This window comes from Aulostomus chinensis, chromosome 21 (genome assembly GCF_037954235.1).
Source record: "Aulostomus chinensis isolate RoL2024-O1b breed Wild chromosome 21, RoL_Achi_v1.0, whole genome shotgun sequence".
Taxonomy (NCBI): domain Eukaryota; kingdom Metazoa; phylum Chordata; class Actinopteri; order Syngnathiformes; family Aulostomidae; genus Aulostomus; species Aulostomus chinensis.
In genome coordinates this window covers 10,060,881-10,088,674 of record NC_141340.1, presented here as the reverse complement: position 1 = coordinate 10,088,674, position 27,794 = coordinate 10,060,881, and the positions used below count along the sequence as shown (strand labels likewise).

At 41.1% G+C, this 27,794-nt stretch overlaps 1 protein-coding gene and 1 long non-coding RNA gene across 4 annotated transcripts in view; one reads left to right on the top strand and one right to left on the bottom strand.

Annotated features, from left to right (window-relative positions):
• LOC147241632 (uncharacterized) overlaps window positions 1–27,794 on the bottom strand; it is a 79,087-nt gene that overhangs the window by 34,617 nt on the left and 16,676 nt on the right. The gene's annotated exons all lie outside the window — the stretch shown is intronic.
• neto1l (neuropilin (NRP) and tolloid (TLL)-like 1, like) overlaps window positions 1–27,794 on the top strand; it is a 70,401-nt gene that overhangs the window by 26,737 nt on the left and 15,870 nt on the right. For all 3 annotated transcript variants that reach the window (XM_086192310.1, XM_086192311.1, XM_086192309.1), the window contains exons 5-6: window positions 20,281–20,322; window positions 21,669–21,796. In XM_086192310.1, the coding sequence (XP_086048436.1) occupies window positions 20,281–20,322; window positions 21,669–21,796 (170 nt within the window). The remainder of the gene's footprint in view (window positions 1–20,280; window positions 20,323–21,668; window positions 21,797–27,794) is intronic.

Genomic DNA, 27,794 nt, shown 5'->3' with positions numbered 1-27,794 from the left:
GAGGACAAGTCAACAGATGAGGCTTTGTGGCAAAGTCTTCATCACATATATCATAACAGAACATGTTGTTCTACCATCTTTTGTTAACTTGTTTCCGATCGTAGCTTTTTCCTCTTATATTTGAAAGAAATGACTATACATTACTCCGGCTCCTCCGCCCGTTCCCATGCATCCCCGTCTCCTTCCTTAGTCCAGCTTCCTCTTGTCCCTCTGTCTGACAAAAAAGTCAAGATTGACTTTTAAAGAATGTGATTCAGTGTCCAAAGCTTCCAGAGTCCTCAGCCTGTCATTCTAAAAGTGTCAGGAATCCTGACCTGTCCTTTCAGGTGTTCCAACAATCGTCTCCGATCCCTTAGACCACAAAATTTAAATTCACATTTAATGTTTTGTTTCTCTGTCAGGCTGTTACTGCTTATTTTCTATCTGACAAGCGAGAGTGCGATGTTCGGATGGATATTCATCTTGTACTTGTATATTTAAGCCATCGGTCACAAAAAGTAAGAACGACAACAACTGCAACAAATTACCCCTTGGGAGGACATAGTTTTTAGATTTACATATCATCTTGAAGGTGTTCACTGATTTATGTATTTGCTTTTTTTTTTTTTTTTACTACATTACACTACAAACATAACCAAGGAGTCAGAACTGTTGCATTCACAATGGGAGGGTGCTTTTACACAGGCTTTTCTTATTACACTTGGCAATCTGTGCTCCAACTCAGCTAGCATGATTAGCTAGTGCTAATTAAAGAAAAGCACTTATTACATTAGAGTGAAATCTTTATTTGCTCCAACTTTCTTCGAACATTTTCCTGATATATATATATATATATATATATATATATACAGTATATATACAGTATATATATATATATATATATATATATATATATAAACCTTCTGATGTCTGTTAAAAACGATCAGTTATGTGCTCCCACCACACACACACACACACACACACACACACACACACACACACACACACACACACACACTCTATCAGACACAAAGAGCCAATTTGAGAAAATTAAAAATCTTTTAAAAGGATGGGGCTCTATCTCGCCTGTTTCCAACGCACATTACTATGTAACTCAATTGATGCATGACTGCTTCCATTAAGTTCTGATCCCTAAGTCGTTATAAATACTCTTTTCAATTTAGATAGTGGTGAGTGGGTGTAGAGTACCCACCGCCGCCAGAAATTTGCCTAATAATCCGTTTTTTTTTTTTTTAAATGACTGAACTCATATTTACTTGGTAGCGCATTCAAAGAAGCATTTGTTCACAGTGTGGGTGAGATATACATCACTCGTGTTTTATGGTGACTTAAGCCTGATATTGCATTGTAGATCTTAAGCAACACAACCTTGTCTGGATCTGATTTCACCATCAGTGAATGATGATTATTTATCTTCCAACCAACCCTTCCTCACTCACTTATCCAAGTTTAATGCCGTGTCAAAGCAACCTTGTGTTTTTGCCCTTACACTTATTCCTCTGAGGCTGAGAGTGGGTTTATGAGAGAGAGAAAGAGAAAGACAGCGAGAGAGAAAGAGAGAGAGAGAGAGAGAGAGAGAGAACAACACTCTAACAGGGTTTATCAAAGTCAACCTGAATAGTCTTAACAGTCTGGGCCTGAACATCAAAGCCCAGTCTCCACTCCACTGCCAGCTTCTCTGGCCATCCATCAAACACCCAAGTAGGGTGAAACCTAAATTGACTAAATTGGGTGACGGAAATGTTTGCTTTCTAAGGACAGATTCGCTGATGAATCCCAGTCATTGTGACTTTGAATCAAACTGACATTTTCAGCTTGAAAGAGCCAAAGAAGCTCCTCTCAATTTGGGAGGGGAAAAAAAAAAAAAGGAGAGAAAAAAACTGTGTGGAAAAGAAATCCTCATCTGCCAAGTCTACTCCAACATACTTTATGACATGCTATCGATTCACGATGAGAGATGAAAGGAAATGCTGTGGGATTTGATTTCTCATTCAGGGGTCTTAATTCCCCCTGACACGCATTGAGAAGCAGACAGTCCCTTTGATTGCAGGGAATCTGACCAACAGGGTTCTTCTTTCCCGGAGATTGGAGTGTTTCTCCCCATTTTTATTACACTTCAAAGGTTACATGCAGAAATACATGCAGTGTTTATACAGTAGATTTATTCATGGCTGCGGACACACTTTAATCCATCATGAATGTGTGAGTGAGTGTGTGTGTGTGTGTGTGTGTGTGTGTGTGTGTGTGTGTGTGTGTGTGTTCGTCTATCTGGATGCAGAGTCATGTTTATATACTTTCCTATCAGTGATAAATGAAACTTCATTGCTATAATAAAAAAATGTGACCCTTTGCGCCATAAAACAGTGTAAAATATGAAAATCCATTATGTGAACTGCGCGTTTCGTTCTCCGCAGGTCATGGAAAGCGATATTTGCATAAAGCTAATCATGTTTCACTTTGAAATACTCAGTAACAGATCATCTTCTCAGCAGCCATATTTTGCCACTCTTAAGTGGACCCAAAATAGAAATAGATTTAAGTATTATGCTGCTTCTCATGGAGATTAGAGGCTCCCTTCTTGGTTTATAATATTGGGAGATGAGATAAAGAGACCGTACGGACCATCTACTTCAGTTACACAATCTTGATCTCTTATCATCGTCAAAGAGGACAAGAACAAGGAAGGTGCTTTGTATTTTGGTACAAAAATAACATTAGAACACACGTTCTCATACACTTATGTCAAAGCACGACACTGACCTCTAACATCCGTAGCAGCTTGTACCAGAATGGCTATAAAGACCCTTCAGTTAATATTGTACCCTTCCTGTTTCTCAAAAAAGTAGATATCTGGCCTGTTGAAGTACAATTATGTATTTTTGAGGTATTCTTCTTAAGTGTTATCTGCTGACACTGAACTTTTCTTGTTTCACATGTCTTTTTCTTTTCTTTTCTTAACGCGTGTATAACTATAAACTTATTGATTGCTACTTCGGTGTTTTGCTGACAAGACTCATTGACTGGTGGCATTTCACTCATCACATTTGCCTCTCTGGCTTTCCTGTGTGCTTCATCAGCAGTTCTATGGACACACAAACACACGTGCGCGCCCACGCACACACACACACACATACACTTTAAACACAGTGTGTCATTATATCACTTGTATCCACTTCTGCCAATACCCCTCTGTCAGTCTATCCCCTTGTTTACTCTGTTAACTCTGCTACATTTCCAAACATCCGATTGCATTTGAACATAATTAAAATCGTGATTTATCAATAATAACTACAACCTGCATCCTGTTTATTTTCTTTATCAGTACCAGTGTTTACATCTGTAATTCAAAGAGTAAACACAGCAATGTAAAGCTTAAAACCTTAAAAACAAATTTAAGACTTAACCTGATAAGAACTAGAGAGAGAGAGAGAGAGAGAGAGGGCAAGGAAGAATCTCCTCAACTGTGCACGAGGGATGAACCCAGCTGCAGCTCTCAGACGATGAAGTATATTCTTCATCGGAGACAACAGTGTCCTCTGATACGTTTGTTTGGAAACACTTTTTATTTTGAAAGTTGTGTGCTTCACTATCCAGGATTTGGAACCTTGGACTTCTCTGTTTGCTTTTGACAAGGACGTGTGTAGGTGTTGCTTCCGCAAGGTGTTATTGGGGAAACCACATTGTACTCCTGTGACATATTCTACACCAATAAATAATAATAAATGCATCGAAAGCAAAGCTTTTCACGGGGTATGTAAGGCATCCGTCTTGTCCCTAGAAGGCTCCTTGGGGCTTGTATTCTAACAAGTGAACTGTTGCGTAATTTACTTGTAGGAACCACAGTTGGAAGAGCTTAACCAGCAGTAATCTCCTCATCTGGCACTATGAGCTGTGTCAAAGCTCTAGTGGGCTTTATTTCACTTATTTTGTTTGCTCATCAAAAAAATTGTACTCAATTTGGCAATGTTGAGCTAATGCATGTGACAAAAAAGGCTAATGAGTGATCATAGCAGGTGTCAGAAGTATTTTTGATTTGAAGCCCAGGGGCTAAAGGGAAAATTGGATGAAATCTTGCTGTGTTTATTTATTTATGCTCAAATCTGGCAGACATGTAGCAAACGCTATGTTGCGCTACAGCCCCCCTGCCGCTCAGACCCCTGCTGCTATATAGTGCTGAGAGCGAGTGTTTGGCTAGCTTCCTGTTGCCTCTTATTGTGCTGGTGGCAGCTAAGTGTCCCTCTGCCAAGTAGGCCTCATCCTTGCTTAAAGCTGCACAGTATTGGAGGGGGAAAGTTTGAAGAACATTATGGTACTCTAAAAGAAAAAAAAATAAAATTATGCACTCTTCAAGTTGAAGAATCACCGCCAGCAAAGAATTCATTTCACTTTTTTTTTAGGATATTTTCATTTATGGTGACTGGTATGTTCACGTGTGTAATTGTCAAATGTATGATCTCAAGTGTAAATACGAGACAAGAATCTTCGTGACGTCGCCGCCCGCTGAGTCTGACACACATGTCACCTTCCAAACAGGCAGGCGCTCCCTGATGCAAAGCCATGTTAGGCAAGAGTGCAACATGTTGAAATGATGCAAAGCTCGAAGGCTGAGCTGTCGTCACACTCGAGAGAGTCGACGGGTAGTGACCTTAGTACCTCCCGGTGACAGCAGAGACCACGCAGCTGGAAAAGTATGCAGAAACCACACATGACCTCCCACACATGAAGCTGAGATATTACCCTGCTTACATTGGACGCTCAATTTGAGTCGTGACAATGTTGACGGTGTGTCATGGGCCACTATAGCTGTCTGAAAGTTCTAACTCAAGAATGATGAGTAGATGCAGGAAGATGAAGGAGGTGAGGGAGGGGGAAGAGGGGCTTTCCTAACCTGTCACTGTTTTGGTGCAAGTAGGGGATAGCAGAGTGAGAGTGAGAGAGAGAGAGAGAGAGATAGAGAGAGAGAGAGAGAGAGAGAGAGGCTGGCACATTGACAGTTCCATGTTCACCCTAATACATCATTACACTCTCCAAAAGTGCTACATCCATAAATTTACTGTCATTATGCTTAAACAGAAAATTGCAATTCTGCGATCATATAAAACAAAATCAGCCAGTCTTCTTGCACACCTTTAAAATCCCCTCATGTTTGCACTTTTGCTGCAAAAAAGTCAGGAAGTGCCGCAAGCGAAGTCTGTTAGCGGCAATACGTGACACGCCATCGCCTCTTGTGCCCATTCTGTGACAACAAACAACCGGTCTTGTCTACCAACAAATTGCAATTTTTCACACCAAATCGCCAATTTTGCCAGTTCACACAATATTGTCACAAAATTAGAAAAAAAAAAAAAATCACGTTTACAACGTTTCAGGAAAAGCCGCTGCAAAATCAAGTATTTTTGATGGGAACAATCACAAAAAAAACGCCCACCTTAGCATAATCCTGGAGATCCTGATAAACAGGAGTCTCAGCTGATTTAGAACCATGTGGCTGCATGAGATCCCACCACGTCATGCGTCATCATAACTTGTGTTTTTACCCTATCCACACCGTCACCTTGACAAGTGAACTATGAAGTCAGTTTTTAGGATGCCAAGCTTGTCAGCAGCTCCCCTGAAAAAGTATTCTTACAATGTTTTAGCCCGGTGATATTAAGCCTACTGCAGGAACTGAGGACTGATAGAGGGCAAAGCCATTAAAACTAAAAGTACGCAGAGAAGGTAGAGTGGATTTGGCAGGACTTTTCCTTTTTTTTTAGTATTGTTTTATTTTTTTTCAAGATTAAATTCAACCTTTACTGCTATCATCCAGATGATAAAGGAGCCTTTTCTGTAAGTGTTTGTAGTTGATAGCAGTTTCAGAGGAAATAAACCACAATTTAAACACTTTTTTGTCAAACTTGTGTTTGATGCTGTAATAAACTGCTTGCACAGTATGTTAATATGTCTGATAAAAAGATTATTGTAGCAGTATACACTGGAGTGCACTCTCTCATTTAATCCACAAAAGATTTCAGTGCCATGCAGGGGCTTTGTATGAAGCTTACAATGGAGATTAACAGAAGACAGATTGAAGAAAAGATACATGGCAAAAACAGGATATGAATGAGGTCCAAAAGAGGCCGAGCTTCAGTTCAGATTTGAGATCTTGTCCCTTAATCTCAGCATCCAGGCTCTGCGTCGCTCTATTTCATGGCCATCCTTAGCTCTATACTGTAGTTCCACATATAGATTAACCCTCTAGGGCAGTCTCACACTGGCCTTTTTGGTTGTGACTGATTATACATTCGGCTTCACTGTACAGCCTCAGGCTTCAGAAGGCAACAATGCTGGATTATAGGCTCCCTAAAGACACAGATTATGGTAAATGTTTCAACATCATCAGTGCCCTACTGGGACTAATTCACCATTTAAGAATTTTGACAATGTTTTTAACACTCATTTTACATTTGTGCACAGTTATACTTCTCCTTCTGGAAAATCCTTTTAAAAGCAATTCTCCAAAGCACTGAGCAGCTTCAGTTTGGTTTTGATGTGACGTGGTTAAATATTTGCTTATGAATGCTCTTTCTTTCTCTGATTGGAAAAAGAAGCCATGTTTCTTTAACCTTTTGACAACGGTCAATCAGTCATGCAATGCAACTGCAAATTTGCTTCAGTTTGACTACTTTTAATATATGTTCAAATTTGCACCATGTAGTAAGATATCAAGCTGGAGTTCAGTCCTCCTTCTTATGGGTATGCCGTATTGCTGCCACATAGCTACAGCATATGTTTTCGACCCACAATGCACTGTGTTTTGATTAGGGTTGTCACTTTTTTCAAAAAGATCCAGTTCAAACAAAGTTCCAATGAATAATTTGAATATACCCCACCGACTCCATCCCATACTGTCTTTACTAAGAGTGAGTAATCTTTATGATGTATAACATTAAGGGACGTATTGAAGCGATCTATAGTGGCAGGCAGTTGGCAGATGCTGCCATGTGTACGCCGTCTGTTCAGGGCGTGTTTAGCTTCATTAAGGTATTTAGAGGCCGTGTAATCAGAGCACAAACCATTTTCTTGTGTCCCAAAATATCAGTGTGCTGTGGTTGTGCCAGACCAAACCTCATTAACATACTGAAGCACCGGCCGGCGCAGATAAAGGGGTTCATGCGCTGGTGAGTGTGCTTGGTGTGAAAACGTCATATGCGACCGCTTGAAACTAGTACCTGGGTGGACTGAGCGTCAGCTTGCGCCGTGCTTAAAATAGGGCCCTAAATGTTCTTGCCTGTGCATGAGAAGCGGAAAGCAGGGAATTTTAAAGATAGGTGGGTCTTTGCTGTTTCTGAGTAACATTAAGCTCAATGACAAAGGCCACTAGAAGCGATCAGGGAACAAATCCCGACTTTTCAAGAGGACCATTCTGCGATTGTTTGGTCCGAAAATGTTGTGGACTGTGGAAGGTTTTATATCAGTAATTAAACTTAACCATGCACAAGTGTACTGAACCCCTAATTGCTCCTGATGGTCCTGCAATGGACTGGCGACGCATCCAGGGTGAACCCCACCTCTTGGCCAGTGTCAGCTGGGATAGGCTCCAGCACCCCAGCCCACGACCCTTAACAGATAAGCAGTATAGAAAATGGATGGATGGCTGGATGCACAAGTGAAAGGGCCTCGAGATGCTCTACATTGTCCATAACACTAGCAAGGATCTACGATGTGAGAGACAATAGGCAAAGGTTTTTTTCCGTTGTACCGTGTGAGTGTTCGATTGAAGATATGACAAGAGTGAGCAAAAAAGGCTTGATGTGATTGCCCATCCGTGGTTAGAGAGGAAGCTCTGGCAGTGGTCCAGTCTTATTAGAAGGCTTTCTCTAACTAAAGTGATGAGCCTGTCACTAAATATGTGTCCATATGGGTGCATGTTGAAGCAGTGGTAATGACAGCACGCAGTAAGACAAAATGGAACATCTGGACCCTCAGAGCTGAGCGTGCATGCAAATCATGAATGTACACATGCAGCCACATAATTGGATGCGGACCCTCATATACATGCGTACTTGTACGAAGCACATTCACATATAAAAATACAAAAAAAGAATCCCTTCTGCAGCATTACCATCCCTACGGATCTCTAACCTACTTTTGGATTGACCAGAAAGATCAACACATAAAAAGCTCATATGTCACCGTCTGTTCAATAAAAGCTGTCTGTGCTGACAGCAATCAGTCATATGCTGAGATGACAGCGTGATGAAACGCTTTGTGTGTCTCTGTCCTTTAGCTCGATGTCGAGACTGGAGTGTGAGGGGGAAAGATGGATGTAGTGGGTTTAGCAGAAGCTCAATGTGCATGCTGATATTTGTTGCTATGCCAACAGGGACTTCATCAAGTGTCACTGCAGTGAGTGGAAGTATATTTATGAGTGCAAATCTATTTATGTCTGTTTAAGAGGCATTCAACATCTTGTTTAGTAGATTAATCTAAACAGACCTTTGCTACACGGGGGTGTTAATTTCAAGTTTGACATTTCGGGATATATATTTGCTTTCTTCACAAAAGTTAGGTGAGAAAATTGAAACCAATGACACACTGACAGTTTAAAGCTGGAGCTAAAAGCTTTTTGGTTAGCACAACAACTGGAAGAATGGGGAAACAGCTAGCCTGGCTTTTCTCAAAGATGGTGAAACCTACAACCAGCACTTAGAAATCTCAATTTTTCCCAAACTATAAATTACCCTCTGAAAAGGTAGAGTCTTTAGCATGGTTCATTTCCAATTGTGAACTCAACATTCAAACTGGGCCCTTTCTCTCAGTCTAAACGGCACCAAGAGGGTACATGCATGCAGGCCCGTCGGAGGTAGTCCACCACAAAGAACATTTCCCGTCTGATTCAGCTAACGTCACAAAAAAGGCCAGGGGTCACAGCACAACACTTGTGGGTTTGTGCATGTTAGAGTTTGGCAGCTTCACTTGATGCAAAAACTTTCACTGATTATTTTAAGCGCTTGTGTAGCCAGCAAAATTGCAAACTCCTGCATCTCCTTGGCGAAAACAAAAAGAAGCAGTTTTCTGACTTGTGCGAAGATAGAGTGCTGGTTATTAGTGATGCTGCTGAAGCAAAAAGGTCCCTAGTAACCAACTCACTTTTCATTTCATCATGCATAGGTGGAAAATGTGGGCTCTTGTTGGCCTTTTTAAACTAATTGTTTACAAGTCGGTCTGAGCCTGTTGTATGACAGGGAAACATGAGTACAGCAAGAAAATAAACACAAGATTACTTCTGTTTTTATGCTGATTGATACAAAGCAATAGGTCCAATAGAGTTTAGGTATGATCGTTAAATTTGAGTCGTGGTCAATTTCTATGTGTTTTCCTGGAGCAGCAACATTCCCGAATTTCCTTTGTAGTATAGTCAAAAGTTTCAGGAAGTAGAAAACTTGATTTGCTCAAAATCGGACCAGACGAGATTCCGAATCAAGGATTGAGAGTATGAACTCATTAGGAAAATGTTTACTAAGATGACAAATGAACTCAAAAGCTGGGAAATTTTCTCTGACAATTTTTTTTTCAATCTCCCCCTAACGCCCATTGGAAATGATGCATGTTTAAAGTGCATGAGCTATAGAAGGCACTGTCTATTTGTTACACAAACAAAGGTTTTTGTTAGCTTAGAATTAGCCATGGAGCCTGCTGCTCTGCACTGCTTTGCAGTGCTCATGGACAGGAAGAAAGACGAGGGGTTTCTGGTGCTAGCTCGCCATTTTGCAATGAAAAACTACAGCTTAAGCTGCAGCCATAGACTGTGACAATATCAGCACTAGATTTTGATAAATCCTTGAACACCTAAAGAATTAAACCTGTTTTGTACATGTGAGAGAATGATTTAACAATAAAATAATCGCAATCAATAAAGTATAAAGCAGTATCTGTCCTGGTAAAGCTCCACAGATAGCTGGGTGGACAGATTCTTCAGGATGTCACAGGGGTTATTTTCTCAGCTCCCTTCAGAGTCGCACAAGATATTATATAACAGATTTCACATGCAAAGACACTGACAGCACAATGGTTTTCCTTTTTTTTTTTTCCTCTTCCCAGACCGTGCATAAAAATTAATGCTGCTGGTGGTCTTAATGACACTTTTAGAATGCTCATAAATGTATGTACCACAGGTGTGAAATTCTGCAGTCATGCAAGTAATGAGGAGCTCATTTTCATTCATTTTTTTCCTTCTTCTATATTCTCAATAACTCTCTGAATGAGATGAGTCTTCCTGTAAATGGCCCACTTGTTTATCTGTTAACTGTGCTTCACTGCCAGTAGCTGGCGTAGTACCATATGTCTACATTCCCAAAGGGAATATGAATGTTGGAATATCCAGCATGTCTGACAGATTGTTACCCGAAATCTAGATTTTACTGTTTGCTCTGCCTCTGGGCTAATGACTGGATCCCTTTAGAGTTGTTGTTGTGCCACACAGCTGCATCGGCAGTACAAAATTCTTAACAATTTGTTTGTCTGGTGACAGAAAAGTGAAAGAAATTGAGGAGCTTTTAGTCCAAAATCTGCTTCAGCCTTTTTTTTCTTCTTTTGCTATCATTCATCTCTTCACATCGTATCTAAATGTACCCATTGTTTTAACTCCTTTCTCATAGTTTATGTAAGGGCTAACATTTCACAAAATTCCACTCTGAAATCACATTATTCCTAATTCTATGCTGCCGTAGTGGTTAGTCCTTTCACGTGGCATGCAATTTGTTCTGCATTCCTCTGTTAAATGCATCTATGTTTGTATTGGCTACTAGCTAAAGTGGGTTTGGCTGCAGTTTATCGCCCTACTGGGTCAATTTGAACCACGTTGTTGGCATAGAAATGTTTGTGAGTCATTGATTCCCCCCCGGGTCCTGTGGAACAGATGTAGAGTGGCAGTGAAAATTGAAACTGGAGTCCGTTACCTCTCATAATTCCATGACTGTGAAATGAAACACTATCTCAAGAAAGCAATCAGATTCTCAAATTACCTTTTTGTTTGCAGATCAGCACAACTGTCCTGGCTCTGTCCCTTTGTGTCACTCTCTCTCTCTGTCTCTCTGTCTCTCTGGATCTCTCTCTCTCTCTCTCTCCTCAGACACAACAATAATGAGTGGCAGAGTGGCAATGTTGTGTTGATTTATTGCATGGTTGCCCAAATGGAACCTGGATAGAGTGTGTCTGAAATTTGGGGCGTCACTTAGATAGAAACAGTAGAGACGCCAAGGGACTGTTAACTGCTCCATCAGGAACGCCGTCCACTCTGAGCCATCAGCACATCTTAGACACAGATACACAATCCCTGCGCTAACAAAGCTGCAAAGTCATTCACACAAACCTGCTTATGATTCAGTGTAGCTTCCACAGAGTGTACCAGTGCTCACACATACACACACACACACACACACACGTATATATTTACAAAGATTGGATGGGGGACATTGTTTGCAAAGGTGCTGCAGGAGTAGTGTTACTCCAGTATCAGCTTTGCGTCCTTGGTATTGTTTCCCAGGGGCATTCTGGGAGGAAGGAAAGGAAGAGAGCAGCTAACTGCTTGATCAATGGTAGAGATGGAAGAACACGCACACGCACGCACACACATGCAAACACACACGCACGCACACACACAGGCAAACACACACACACACACATACACAGCTATGAGCAGATTTTTCAAATCTATCATGAATAAAGGTGCAAAACGAAGTGAAACTCCATTCTAGACTAAATTCCCTGGTGTCCTCTCCAAAAAAAGAAAAAAAAAACACCTCATACCATTTGATAGAGACTTTCATCAGATGTGGCATACACACACTTGCCTGAGCGACGCTTCAATAAACAGAGAGACGCAGGGTCAGTGATGAATGTGCAGAAGAGCGGTGAATTAATAAATTAAGAAGTTTTTTCCTTTAATATCGTAATGCTCAACTGGCTAGAGACAAGAATAATCTTTCAGTCAATGAAATCAAAACTGACCAGAAATCAAAACTAACCACAGAGGTTGCAAACCTCCCTGGTCCTCACACCCTGCTTCATGAAGAGTGAGGGAGGTGAAACCAGATGATATTTGTATCGATGAGGACACTGACACGTGCACAAGGAGTGCACGTGTCACTTCTTCTGTCCACTAAGCAGCGCTAGAGAACACATCATTTCTATAACTGATGCTGCACAACATGCAAAGACAACAAAGTGGATTGTCACGTAGGTGAAGTGTTAAAATGTAATTTTTCTTTTGCCACCAGGTGGTGCTCTGTTTAATCTGTTTAAAAAAAATAAGTAAAAAAAATGCATTCTTTCTTGGTACACACCTCTCCAACATGTTTCATGACAGTTAGCCCCTTTTTGACTCAAAGCTCCTGAGGTTCAAGTCTCAGGAAGTCTCTGTCACGGAGCTAAAAAGGTTCCTTCAGTCCATCTTTGTATGCCCTTCCATTTCGGGCAAAAGACTTGTGAGGATTTGGCAAATTAGTCTGCTAAAAGATGTAAAAGCTCCACACTGTCTTACTGTGGGACACTTTCTAATTTCTGAAGGCCTAAATTGTTATTGTTGGTCCATTGGTAGTAAGCTTTCTCATTACTCTGCTTCCCTTTGTATTGGTACTACTGCAACTATAAACGCAGTTGGGCTTTGGGACCAAAATACAACAAGCTCAGTAGGAACTGCTCAGAAATGTTCCACAAAAGAAGACCCACGCTTTATCATTTCTGGAACTTCAAAAGTTACTACTGAAGTGCAACTTTCTTGGGGTAAAATAACAACCGCGGAACTAAATTTAGATCCTACTTTTAGGGCTTCATTTTTTGCGTACCGGTAATCCTGCTGACTGACTGACAAACACCAGCGAAAACAGGAGCTTGTTGGTGGGGTTGAGATTGTAATTAACACATCAGTGCACGAGTGTAGCTCTATACTGACATATATGTTGCATGCTGAGAACCATGGCGGAGCAGTGGTCGAGATGTCAACGAGTTACGCGTTTTCCTCGTTGGACTGTCCTCCAGCCAAATTCTGTATCCCCTCCCGCTTGCGGCGCTCTCCTATGATGGGGATCGATAATGTATCAAATGAGCCGTTGGTTCAAACACACAAAGGCAAAGATCACACTGTTCTTGTCATGTATATGCTTCTGGAATTCCGAGATGGTCTGACCTCCAAGCTCTGACAGATGATCTCATTTTTGAAAACTGATATCTCTGACTACTGAGCACCTCCGTCAGAACATTTGGGGGTCAACTGCTTTGCTCAAGGGTACATTTCACATCAGTGTATTAGTTTAAGTGGTTTATGAGATACTGTAAATACAGGTCAAAGTCAAGTTTAATGTCTTTATGAGTGGGAAGTTAAGCTTCCATTGATGAATCAGAGTCAAATTATCATTCACGACACAAAGATGTATCAGGTTTTTCCATGCTTTTGTCCGCTGCTGACAAGGTCGCAACAGTGCTTAGGGGGATCATTGGTGACACTTGTGGTGTGACATTGTGGGGGTACGCATGGCTGCTAATCGCCGTGCGGGGCATAGACCCAGCTCACTGGCCATGACACCCAGGGTGTGGTGAATCCTATCAGTCCGCCACAGATTCCATGTCCTCCTGTCATCGGTACAGTTGGGCTGTCATGCGCAGGGTCAACAAAACCCCATGGAGTGACCTAATGGCTAATCTTTACAGCGTCAGTGACAAAGTGGTCTTTTGTTTGCTTGGACCAATTTTTGTCATTTTTTTTTTCTTTTTCAAGTGTTAAAACTGACAAGCGTTATTTTTTTTATGCAGTGTTTTGGTGGAAAATCTCTCCTTTTTTTCTCCTTGTCCCTCTTCTTTATCTTTTGACTTATTGGTCTCCATCCTCAGCTGTACCTGGTGTGTTTAATGGCAGACATTCATTAGCTTGATCAACCACTTTAGCAGAGATTATTAGTCAGATGCTTATTTAAATGTCACCACTGAGCAACTGAGAGGAAATGAGGCCACTGGGAAATGTGTGTGTGTGTTTTTTTTATGTGTGGTCTACTTGTGTTTGTGTGCTTTGACTCCTGGAATATTGCCACACACCGATAAACACGAGTCTCATTCATAAGCTGTTTTACATACATGGGCGCTCATCGGCTAATGCTGAGGGATGTCTAGCAATGGAGCCTTTATGTTCAACTCCAAAAATGTGAGGCACTGTGTCTCATTAATAAAACATAGTGTTTCGCCTGTATTATGAAGCATCAAAATACTTATGGGATTGTGAAGTTATTAGATGTACATCTCCTGACAGCGCTGCAATTTTCTTTTTTTCTGTGGGTGTATTTGCTTTCTCAATAAAGCGCATTTCCCTGTCACGGCCAAAAAGGACTAATCGGGGACTTCTCGTGATGTGTGTCAGAATTTTTTTACCAGTGTGAATTCTTAATAATCTTTTGTGTGTGTTTGTGTGTGTGTGTGTGTGTGTGTGTGTGTGTGTGTGTGTGTGTGTGTCTGTCTCTCTCTCTCTCTCTCTCTCACACATGGTGGGAACAAGTTGTGTCCATGGATTTATCAAATTGTAGGAACAAGTTACATCTCGTCTCCACAGATTAATCAAAATTTGGGCGCGAGTGGCATCTGGTGCCCACAGATTGATCAAAGTCTTAGAACAAGTTAGATCTCACACTAATTAATAGAAAATATATATATAAAAACAACTTCAGTTGTTCCAGCACAACTGAATTTACATCCATGTTCTCTCAGGCTGTGGCCATTCAGCTCCAGGTCTCAGGATGAATATATCTCTGCTTGAAATATTTCCACAAAAACGCGTGTTAAGTGTGCAGATTTTATAGGATTACAGGTTATTGTAGGATGGCGCCATTTTGCCGTTGACTTTCTACATGACAACATCATGTCTGACCAGACTTCAGAGTGCAGCATTTACTGTATTGCAAAGGGTAAATACAGTAAGCCGCAGCAGATTACTCTCTTAGCTGAGCTGTATGAAGGCAGAGAGGGCGTGGCGATACAAGGATGTGCTCAGCTCCATCAGGCACAGGCATTCATACAATGCAGCGGGAGGCACCATAGAGAATCTGCAGCAGAATAGAATGGCAGCAGTGAATAGACACAGTCCAGATGTCAGCGTGTGCCGTGATGAAATTTCTTTCTCTGCTCACCGTGGTGTGTTTGCACAGGAAATGCTATTTATTATTCATTGTAGCAACAGCCAGAGATGCTTTTGAAGTTTGATGCACACCTTGTCCTCAGATATTAGTGTGACGAGGCATCCATCCGCCCAAGAAATCGAAGGGTTAAATCAGATAAGTGTGGAAATAGTATTTTATAGAACCCATCAATCATTTTATCAATCTATGTAATTGATTGAACCGATTAATCAAGGGGAGCAGAGGAGGAGTGGAAGTGATTGATGGTGGACGGGATGGCTCCTGATTGAAATTCAGGAGCCAGAGTTAAAAGGTCAAGGGTCACACACGAGGCATTTATGGGTATAGCAGACTCTTAGTGGGACATCCATTGCTATGTTAAGAATAGCCTTTATCCAAGGTGTGTGTGTGCGCGCGCGTGTGTGTGTGTATACATGCATGTATTCCTCAGAGGTTGCTTGGCCTTGTGATGGTGTTGGGTTAAGTGATGCTGAAGCCAAATGATAAATCTCTGGTGCAACCAGCCCAGATGACCTGAAGGTCACTGTTTCATTAACTGTCTTCCACTTTGATTTTCTCATCCTTCATGCTTGTCTGCTTCCCCTACCTACCTACCACACACACACACACACACACACACACACACACACACACACACGCACCCTTTAAGTCAACTAGACATGGATAAAGTACCATATTCAGTGACCATATACAAGTGGCATCATTTTACTAAAAGAAGTGCATTATCCAAACTGTCAAAACTATTTTGTGATTTTTCATGTCAATCAGTCCATTTGACATTTTAAAAGGGCATTTTTACAACTTTATGTAGGTTCTCTGAAGTTTGCTTCCTTTTAGTTTGTTTTTTTTTTATTTTGAACTTTGAATTATCTGAACTTTGTTGCTATTTTCTTCCACCATAATCCAAATAATGTCTGGATGATAAAAGAAATGTTAAGCGGATTCACTAAAAATGGTAAAAATGGTAGTTGCAACCGTAAAAACGCATCACTCAAGATGTACTTTTTCCTAAAAAAAAAGGTTCAGGTTTATCTGTAGTTGTAATGAATATTGTCCATGTACTTGTCTAAGGGGAAAAAAGTAGTTCCTAGGGAATTTTACAGGGGGAATTAGAGTTAACGCCTGTGTTTTCCTCTTCAAAAACAACAGGTGTACCACTGTTGAAGTGTACCAGCCCTCCAGATTGAGAGCCAACTACCCTTCTTTTCTATGTTTGAATTGTACAACCAAAAACACTGCCTTCCCCACAGACCCCCATCCCCACCCACACACACCTACACCCAAAGAAAAAAAGTTGTTCACTCGCCATCCAAGGCCAGAGGCACAACTTGCATCATTTGAGCTTTAGTTGAAAGCAACAATTAATCAGAAGGGGGGATGTAGTGAAAATCCTCAGGAGAAGCTTTTAAGTAGACTCTAAGCACCTCTCTCTTGACCATGGGTTGGTTTTTTGTTTTTTTTGTGTTCACCTGAATGCTTTACTCAGTTGATGCCATAGAGAGAGAGAGGCTTTTATTTCGCCTTGCTAGATTTCTCATTGGCTCGTCTTCATTTTATCAAGAGGGAAGATCACAAACTGTATAAAATAAGTAAGTGGATGGAGCCTCGGGGTCTGAAAAGAACCTGCATTCTTTCCTTTCTTTTCCTGGCCAGCAGGAAGCGACTGCAATGGTCATAAAATCAAAATGTGCACAATAAAATGACTACCTGGTTCATTTAGTAAACTTTTCAAATGAGGTCTCAGTCACGAGTCCTCAACTTCACAATGGTCATTTCTGGTGGTTCTGTTTAAATGTGGCCCACATGACAGGATTTTCAAATCTCAATTTATTTATTTATTTTCGAAAAAGACAAATCAGTCAAGACGCAGGACAACACTTAGCTTTGATGCTAAACGATTTCAGAATAGCAGCTCCAGGGATTCGTGGGCTCAAACGTGCCCACAGATGTTTGCAAACACGGAGGCAGACTATCGACATCAACTGCTTGAGCAGCTGTGTTTTGTGCTGTGGTTTACACAGTGTGCAGCGTTAAGTTGGAAAGAAAGTCTTACTGTCTCAAACAGCGCTAATGTTCATGTTTGTGACTCTTCCATCCCAAGTTTCTGCTCAATAATAAATCTCTCTTTCGCAATTTCAATATTTAGAATAGGAAACCTGTATCCCTCCAGCACATGCAGCGACATTAAAATTATGTATGTAAACTCCTAAATGATGCCCACTATCCCTGAAGGTGGTAGCAGCCGTCTAACTTTGGACTCACATGCATTAATAAGTCTATCCAAACAACGACAGTCAAGCTAAAATTGATTTAATATGTTCCTTTCCTTGCTTGTGATTGATAAGTGCTACCATTGCTTCCTGTCTGTGTCCCTCACTTGCAAATATGGTTCACTTTTGATGGCGCTTACCAATGAGGAACACCGCGGTGTCTCCATCTATGAGGGAGGTTTGCCTGCTCAGTTGAAATCAGGCCAAGAATCTCTCCCCTTTGATTATAGGTTTTATCCAGCTTGTGTCATCATCATACACACACGCACACGCACACACACACACACGCACACACACACACACACACACACAAACTGATCAAGCTATCATTTGACTCTGTCCTCGTGTCCATCTTAGACACACACATACTGTACACACACACACACACACACACGCACACATACACACACAAACACACACACACTGATCAACCAATCATTTGACTCTGTCCTCGTGTCCATCTTAGACACACACACACACACACACACACACACACACACACACACACACACTGAAGTTGTGACTCATGTCTAGACAGAAAAATTAGGGCACACATAATACAGACAAAACGCTGTGACATTTAGACGAGGTGTTCCTGCTGTGCAATCAGAGCTGCGTCAGTGGTAGCTGTGTCTCGAGCTTGGCAAGGAACAATCCAATTTAATACGATGCCATTTTGTTTTTCCTGTTTTCTTGAACTTCGTCTTCAGATGAACGCAGCTCAAAGCTCACAGCGTATCTTTGGAGGCGCAAGAGCTCCGTCGATAGCGTGGAATACAGAGGAACACAGGAGTGGTTGCTCTTTTGCTGGATGGTTCCAAATGCAAACTCAGAAATGATGTAATTATTTTTTTGTTAGGATTAAATTTCTGAATTGCAATTAATCTCTGAATCACAATACTTGATCAACAGTATGATTAACAATACATTTGAAATTTCACACATTTAAGGCGGTATCTATACGGTGTGCACCAATTTGACTGTCATTTGCAGAAACAGAAAAAAGCTAACTGTTCAACCCACATGTGCTGAGTGGTGCATGTCGCACTTGCACACGTGCTGAGTGGCTCATTAGCGCCGCCCTTGCTGAGGGAGTAGAGGAGGTAGTACAATGGCGAAAATAAATGACAACAGTTGTGACTATGATTATGGTTTTTATCTATGTCAGTTCATGCTGGGAATGTTTTTCTTCCTTCTAAATTACAAATCAAAATGAACCAAAACTGAGAGCCTAAAAATGCAAGCCAAACTCTGGGCTTGCTGATGTGTTCCACTGCTAACCTCACAGTTTTCAGGAGTTTGTTTGCTCTTCCGGTGTCATACAGGTCTTGTACGTGTGTTTACATAATGCTGACCTTGTCTGCAGTATTTTTGAATCCAGCTAATGAACGCTGTAGTTAAGGAGTCATCGGATGTGTCTGTATCAGTTTAAATAAGAGATGTTTTCAGAGGTCTGAGGGCACAAGGAGAAATTTGCCCCGGAGTTTTTCTGGCAGTGAGCCCCCTCTGTCAGAAAAGGGTTAGATTTAGGAAAACTGTCCTGGTTTGGGTTAAAATAGAACATCTCACAAAGGCTGTCTGTTTAAAAAAAAAACAAAAAAAACAGCTCCTGGCAGACATGCTTTAGGGCAAATGTCTCCCTTGTGCAATGTGAGGTCCAGCTAGCAGGGACAGATATCAGCTCTCACAGTGGCATCAAATTTTGGGCTTTATCTCAGTAGGATTAAACCAGAGTTAAGGTATAAACGCCTACAATGTCAGCTGAATAAATCAGAAAATTGCACATAAAGAGTACCAGTTCACCGACAAGTGGAACAGACGAAGCAGCGTGTGGTTAGAACAGGATTAAAAATGTAACATGTCAGATAATGTGATAATGCTAACAGAACTAAATATAATTGAATCGAAAACTGAGAAACCACGAAAGTTTAAATAAGAGCATGATAATTGAATGAGTCCCTTGGTCCTTTGAAGTGAATTCAAATTGATTAATTTCAAAGTTGATAAGTCAAAGCAATTTATTCCTTAAAACGGTGTATTGAAATTCTGTATCTTAGTATCATCAGTCAAAGAAGAGTCAATTTCTGCTGCTTTTTTAGTCATCTGAGGAGCTCTGATGAAGACGGGACTGTGATGTCTCAGCAGCGTGAGGAGGTACCACACCTCAGCCGTGTTGATGTAATTCATTGCAACATTATACATGGAAAAAAAAACTGGGGGAAAAAAAAAACCCTTTCGCTTCAAGCTGACTTTCAAAACTTTACCAGAAGCTTCCCTTATCGTATTTCGCTGACTAAACCTATGGTCCGGGGCCTGGGCTTACTCCCAGCGTGTAGAGCTTTGATAAAGGATTAAATTCATTGTCCCCACACGTCTTCTAAATTTTCCAAACCCTTTTCTTTAGGACAGTTATAATGTTCCTGCTCTTCCATTTATCTCGGTTAAGCTTTAACTCTGTTTTGTTCTGACAATCCAGAATACAACAAAGATAGGACTTAAAGTCCAAGTGAAATCCAATCGTGTGCCACAGCATACATAACCACTCTGTAAATCACTTGTCCTGCATTGTCCTTTGAGAAAACACAGAAACCAAAAAAAAGGAGAAATCTATCTTCTATAGACTTTTGCATTAACTAACCTTTGAAGATTGGCGTGTAATTACACCAATAAATGGTCTTTCAGAGATGCAACAGGCAAATACAAATAGCCTGAAAGCAGATAACTTAGACTCATGTATCTTCTTGGCAAAAGTTGCTGAGATTAAAAGGGAAGATATTGTGGAAATGTGCAGCGCGGGACATTTGTAACCATATAAATGAACACCTCCATCTTCTGCTCTTTCTCCTCAGATCCAGACTTTGCAGACTTGGGAGCCCCTCCACCTCTGCCCTGTAGGTATTCTGTCTCTCGCTCTGTCTCTCTCTCTGTGTCTCTCTCTCTGTGTCTCTCTGTCTGTCTATCTCTGTCTCTCTCTCTCTCTATTTTATCCAATTGAAACCTGTTTACACTGAGATGCTTCCAGGTGTATACATCATTTTTTTGTGTGCTTGATTTGCATTTGTATTCACCCACAAATGGCCACTTCATTAGCAGCAAACACTGCAAGAAATTCAGATTTTTATGAAGATATTAATGGTTACTGATGCTGTCAGAGATGTATGAATTTCATTTAGATGATTTAGTTTCCATAATTTGGGGGGGGGGGGGCCTATCCCGTTTGCATAAGAGAGAGGGTCAGAATACTCAGAACCCTTTTCAGCATGTGGCCGTGAAGTGCAACACGACAATTAGGAAAAACACAGCCGCAAATAGCAAAACACACTCATGAGTTAGCAGTGAAACAATAACTTGTCAGTCCTTCCTATTAAAAAGATTGACAGTTTGCTTGTCCCATCAGCAACAGTCGCCACTAATGTTAGATAATACATTTTTGTTCATTTTGTTCATACTATCTGTAGAATAAGCGTTACTTAAGCATAATTTACATTTTATTAATTTCAACACTCCTTGCCACACCCCATCTTCCTCCAGTTTTTCCATTTTATTTGCTGTACCGTGAAGACCATTAAGAAAGGATTAATAGACACATAATTACAGCGTTAATTAGGCATTACTAAGAGTTAACTAAGGGCTGTGCAATATATGGATATCGTGATATGACATTGAATATCATCTTAGATTTTAAGATATGAAGTTACGGCGTGAGTGCTGTTTTCTTTTTCCTGGTTGTACAAGATAACATGATGTCATTATATCGCCATCACTGATAATTATTTAACAATAACTCGTATTTAATTTTCTGCATATTGCCCAGCCCGCTGGTTAGCAGATGTTAAGTGTTTCTTTGCGTTTTTGTTCATTTTGTGTTTTCTGCTTTGGGGCTCCTTGTTAATGTTGTGATTTCCATTTTTTTCTCCTCTTTTGCTCACTTGATTTTCAAAACTGCGCTCGCAACATGTTGCGCGTTCTTGTTGTTGTTGTGTTTTCCAATTTTATGTTGTAATTTGGACTTCCCAGCCACCGTACACCCTCCAGTGCACCACCCGCCTATCATGACCTCACTGATAAACATCCACACCAATGTTATATTGGATTGCATTATCCAGGCGTAACTAATGAAGTGGTCAGTGTGAGTATACGCTATACTGTACGTGTGCGTGCCTCTGTGTGTGTGTGTGTGTGTGTGTGTGTGTGTGTGTGTGTGTGTGTGTGTGTGTGTGTGTGTGATGTATTTCAGCCTGTCAGTATGATATGGTTGGTCCAGAAGGTATTGTTGAGTCCCATCAGATCACCAGAGATGGCAAGGCTGGCGCCACCGAGGCTGTTGACTGTAAATGGTACATCCGTGCTCCGCCGCGCTCCAAGGTTAGTGAGATCATATCTATGACTTTTCTTCTTTCTTTTTTAATATCGCATAAAGGAGGATTTAAATGCGAAAGGTGGTCTATAGAAACTTCTTCAAAATACTGTTTTCAACCTCGAGAGGAGACGTTTCTCATATTAATTTGCTTCTTGCACGCAGCATTCCACACATGCGCTGAGATCAGGGTCAGAGGGTTGCATCAGGAAGCTTTGATATTGCATGCAGGGGGTTTGTCTGCAGCTGTCAGCAGTATCCCGACGTGAGTGTTCGTGGCTGTGGGGGGACTTGTTCCCCCTGCTGGGGTCAGACAGATCGGCAGGAGGGTTTACGTTGGGTCAGTCCTATTTTTTTAATCAGTGAGCTGTTGCCAAGAAGAATAGATGGAAGGAAGGGAGAAAGAGAAACAGTGAGAGCTTTAGTGCTGATGAAATAGTGTTGCTGTTGTAGTTTGACCCCAAGGCCTCCAACAGCCTGTATTTGTTTTCCCTGCCAGCCAGCGTTCTCTACAATAACCTGCGCACACATGCATGCGCGCGCACACACACACACACACACACACACACACACACACACACACACACACACACACACACACACACACGGGTTAATCCCTTAATACACAACAGTCATGCTTCCTTTGTCCACAAGAGGTACCTGTGCTGCATTCAGGATTAAACACATCCCAAGGGGGAGCAGCAGTGTAGAAAAAACAAAGTTTTAAATGCAAAAATGTCTCATATATGACTACACACACACACACACACACACACACACACACACACACACACACACACACACACACACACACACGTTCCAGTCCTGCAGTAAAACTCCTGCTGCAATAGTGTTGGCCCACTTCTGACTGCATTTACTGGGTTTGATTTACCAGACTAAGACCACTTCTTCTCTTCTTTCTTTTGTTTTGTTTTGTTTTGTTTTGTTTTGTTTTGTTTTGACTTTTACGGTGAGAACAATTCACCCAAGGACAGAAAGTATTACAGTGCTTGCTTTTCTAAGGATTTACAGGGTCTAGTCCCATTTATAATACTGTAATTGTAACTGTGAGAAGAAATAAGACCTGAATGTTATTTTAAAATAGCTTAAGGGGTGTTAAATGTTTAGAATTTGTCTAGATAGAACCGCCATTAGGATTACCATTCTTAGTAAGTTACAGCCACATCGCAAAAAATGGAGATTGTGATGAAGGCGTGGGGGTGTGAGCCACATTGTCATTTTAACTGTGTCACTCTTTGTTTCTTAATGTTAATCATCTTTTATGGCTGCTGCAGACATCTTTTTGGAGTCATATAGAACACATTAGGGAAGCTATTAAGCTTCCCTATGATTTGGCTCACCGTGCAGGTTTCACACTGTGCCCTACCAAGTTTATGACACGTCTGATGGTGCGATTACGATTCCCAGCCACAGCAGTTAGCTTAGCTCTAATTAGACATATTCTCTGGTTTGAGTGGCGTTCTCGTTTCCCTTCAGGTTCAGTTATTTGAGCCTAAATTCTAATGCATAGCTAAAAAAAATAAATAAATCCTGCATTATCCACATGCTACACAGTCACATTCTTCTCAGCCCCTTCAAGTGGGACCGTACAATAAGTGCAACCCTGGCCCCGGTTAAATGTGAAGGTCGACTGGAAGAGCAGCATTGATTCCTCAGTCGCTCTAAGTGGAGTGTCAGATAATATATTGCAGCTACAGCATCAAAGACCACCATAAGTCAATTTTGTGTGTTCGCATGTGTGTACCTTTGCGGTTGAATATATGCATGAAAGCACATCAGAGTGAGCGAGGCCTGGCAGTGTGAATTTTTTTGGGGGGGGTCTGGATCAGTGTCATATTTCGCCCTGCAGGAGTGTCTCACAAGGCAAGTCCTCAGGGCCAAAGGCTGACAGTTATTGGCACTGACAGACAAGTCGACAAATAAAATTTTTAGTACAAATCTATCTTCACTCCCATGATCCTCTCACTTCTAACCGCCACTCAGCTGCGCATTAGCAACATAAAATTCACAACGTCCCTCTCTCTATATGTCTCTTTTGATTTCTTTCTAAAATGGTTACATGCAACTAAAGGAGGAGATGCAGGGTGTCGTGTATGAGTGAGGATGTGCTGGCGCGGGGGGGGGGGGGGGCTGGGCTTTCATTTCCCTATGCTGATACAGTACTGCACTGTACCCAGTGTGCCAGAAACAGCAGAGAGATAATGACATCCTACACCGGAGGCTCTAATTAGACTGCACCGAAGAGTTCCAGAGAGAGAGAGAAGGAAGAGGACGAGAGGTGTGGTGGGGGCAGAGGAGAAAAAAATGGGAAAGGAGGGGACTGAGGGAAGATGTTTTAATAATACATTTTATCAAAGATCTAAATGTATAAGTTTAAGAAGAGGAGGCACAAGAAGATAAATATATATATATATTTATTTATTAAAAAAAATATATATATGATATAGTACAAATATGCAATAATGACCACGTGTTGTTGCCAGGAGTGAAAGCACTGCAGCAACTTTAATGCCATAATGTGATTCCTTTACAGCAGCAAATTCTTTTCCTTCAAATGTGCCGCTCAGAAAGTAACTCATAACTAATTAGCACATGCAGTTAGTTGGCAATTCTAAGTGACGAAATCAGCCACTAAATACAAGTATAACAGTATTGGAAGACAATAAGGAAATCCCAGTAGACAACTTTTTTTTTGTTTTTGTTAAAGAACTGGAACCATCTAGGTTTAACAAAACAATAGTCACCTCCAATCTGTTGTCCTATAATTCTTCCCTCTATTTCGATTTTGGACAGCTGTCAGAATTCCACCAGCAGCTGCTATCTTTTAAGGAATACCTTCATTTGCCTTCATAGCAGTATAACTTTTTACACGCTAGATTTTTTTTTTTACCAGCACACCTGCCTGCCCATCTCCGTCTGACACATTCCTCGCGTCTTTTCATGAAAACCATGAAGGACAAAAATGTAGATATTCATCCTGACCATAATGAAGAGCATGAAGACTTCTACAGGCGCCTTTTTAGCAGCAGTGAGAACATATTCTTCCCCAGTCAGTGATGGATTCTGCATCATTACTAGGCGCTGCTGAATCAATGAAGAGCCAGCCTATTTTTCCTTGCCTGAGCCAATCTCTGGCTTTACAAATTGGTGATTGTATCTATTTGATCCATTGCTGTCATTTGGCTTTGTGATGCCGTCCACGGTCTGAGATTGTTTTGGTTTGTTTCGTCTCTTTTTTTTTCCCCCTCTCTGTCTTTGGTCAGCTCGTCCACCATCAAGAGCTGTAGAAAAACAAACAGAAAAAAACCCTAGCATCTAAAGTTTCTCTGTTTATGGATTTTTTTTTAAAACAGAAAGTAACACAGACACAGATTTGGTGGATGTAAAGTTTGAGAAAATAATTTCTTCTTTGTTTTGGGATTTTGTTTAAGATTAAACTCATTCAGAAACATTGGCTACATTTACATGCACAATATAATATTCTGCTATTATTCACAAAAGTTGACCATATTCTTAACTTGCTAAGGCTCAGGTAAACACTAACTTTTTTATTTTCTGATTGATAGGTAGGATGTGCCGATATAAGTCTGGTTTTGGGTTTTTTTTCTTTTAACATGTGTACTGTCCATCCATCCATCCATCCATTCGTTTTCTATACAGCCTATCCATTAAGGGTCACATGGGCGGGAGGCTGGAGCCTATCCCAGCTGACATAGGGCAAGAGGCGGGGTTCACCCTTGATGGGTTGCCAGTCCATCATAGAGCTGTCAGAAGCAGTTAGGGGCTCAGTATCTTGCACAAGGATACGGGGGGAAGTGAGGATCGAACTGGAAACCCATCGGCCACGCAAACTGTGAGCCATGCTGCCCCTACATGTATACAGCATATTCCTTACATGTATCTTGAGTTGCATGTAAACAGTCGCCGCATCATTTTTGTCATCTCATTTGATGGCAAACATTCATTTCATTTTATCATTTTCATATACACTAGAAGACTAGCAAGTGAACCATTAAGGAAATGTTTGGAAAGGTAATAAATCATATGAGCTTCATAGTTGCAAACTTCTGTCCATTCAATGCACAGCTTATCAAAGCTTTTTATTTTTTAGCCAGAATTGAAAAAAATGTTTGTTTCTCTGTTTTAACATGTTGTATGCAATAATCAGCTGTGACTTACAAGGGAAACCACTTCCAGAAACCCTTTGTTCAGCACTGTTGTTGCAGCATTTCTACTTGGCCTCGCTGGATCAGTGAGTGCAGCAGTACGTCTGAGGTGCTTTATGTCTGAGTACAGATGTCAGTATAGATCTGTTTGTTCCAGATACACTGCATGAGCTGGATTGGTTTATTTTACCCGTTTTAGATAAGAACAGTATCACCTGTCGATTGTCTTTGTTAGTAAAGCGGTCCCTGAAACAAGTGAGAGATCGAGGAACCTAGTTGAGGACGAGCTTGTAAGAATAGATCTATAATATTCGCATCAAAAATAAGACGATGACATCTCACAGATGTCTTATCATTAACGCCACGACTAAAAATACAAGGAGTGAGAGCAGTCATCCACCCCTTCTCTTTTCCTCACTGAAAGAATTGTGTAATTTTTGTTTTAATGTTCATTTATGGTACCTACGCTTCCTTTCCAGTACACAACCTTGCATAAAACTTCAATTACACCTTAAACCTGCCATCAAACTTATTCCAGATCATGTATCACTAAGGAATATGATCAAGGAAAAAAATACAGCAGCCTTCGGGATCAATTTGATCCGGATCACCTCCAACAGCGAATCACTGGTTCCTTGTAATATCATCTAGCTTTCCTCCAAAATTCCTCCAAACCTATCTCTTAGTTTAGTCTTGCGCTATCCCGCGGCAGCGATCACTTACCGTTCCTTTCAGATCCCTGACCTAATCGCAGCTCATCACAACAGTTCACCACGCTGCTGAGAAACCACAATTTAGACACTTACACCCACACTCTTCAAGCTTTCACTTATATTAAAAGGTGATTGTGTACTGGGAAATCCATGCAATATTGAAGGAGACCACACCAACGCTCCCTGGTGACTATGAGAACCTCTTCCATCTTTTAGCTTTAGAGATTAAGACATTAATATCAACTCTGTACACAGTTTAGGAAATGATTTTTCACCCCAATGAGAGAGTAGATTCCTTACACACACACACACACACACACACACACACACACACACACACACACACACACACACACACACACACACACACACACACAAAAGTTACTTGGGACAAAACCAATACAGCTGACAGAGCAGGCTAATATGACAACGTTTTATCCAAATGGAAGATCATTGACACCGATATGCAACCTTGGGGGGGTGGGGGGTGGAACTGGTTTGCTTGTTTTCCACCTTCCGAGATCCATTTCACTTGTCATGTCATAGAAGCCACGTTGACATTGCAGGGTCCATTATCCTGCTCCATCTGCAGCTTTTGTCTTTAGGCGTTTAAAAACGTCACATTTGCCTGTCACAGTTCGTGAGCAGCCCACTCATTAACCGTAATGATGGCGAAGTGCTGTGAGCAGCGGACCGGGACCCTTGCTGTGATTGGGCAATCTGATGAATGAGGGACAGACAAATGATGTGGGAGCAATCGGGAAGGGTTAGTTCTTAGGGATTTTGAGGGAGATGTGTGGCTGTCTCAGCTTGACAAAGCTGTCATGGTCTTCATTAAACTGCAGGAAGGAGTTGGAGTCTAAAAGTTAGTAAGTGGATGAGATTTTGTGTAAAGCTTTATCATACAGATACGGTTAATGAGTCTAAAGCTAAGAGACTCTGCCTGTCTCTTCATTTGATATGCGTTTGTAATGACTTTGTTCAAACTGCAGTGTGCCAGTCTTATTTCATTACAGGGCTGCTGTATCAGGCACTGTGATAATGATTAAGATGCTATAATAAGAAGGGGCTGAAATCTTTTTTTTCTCTCACCTCCCTCTCTTTCT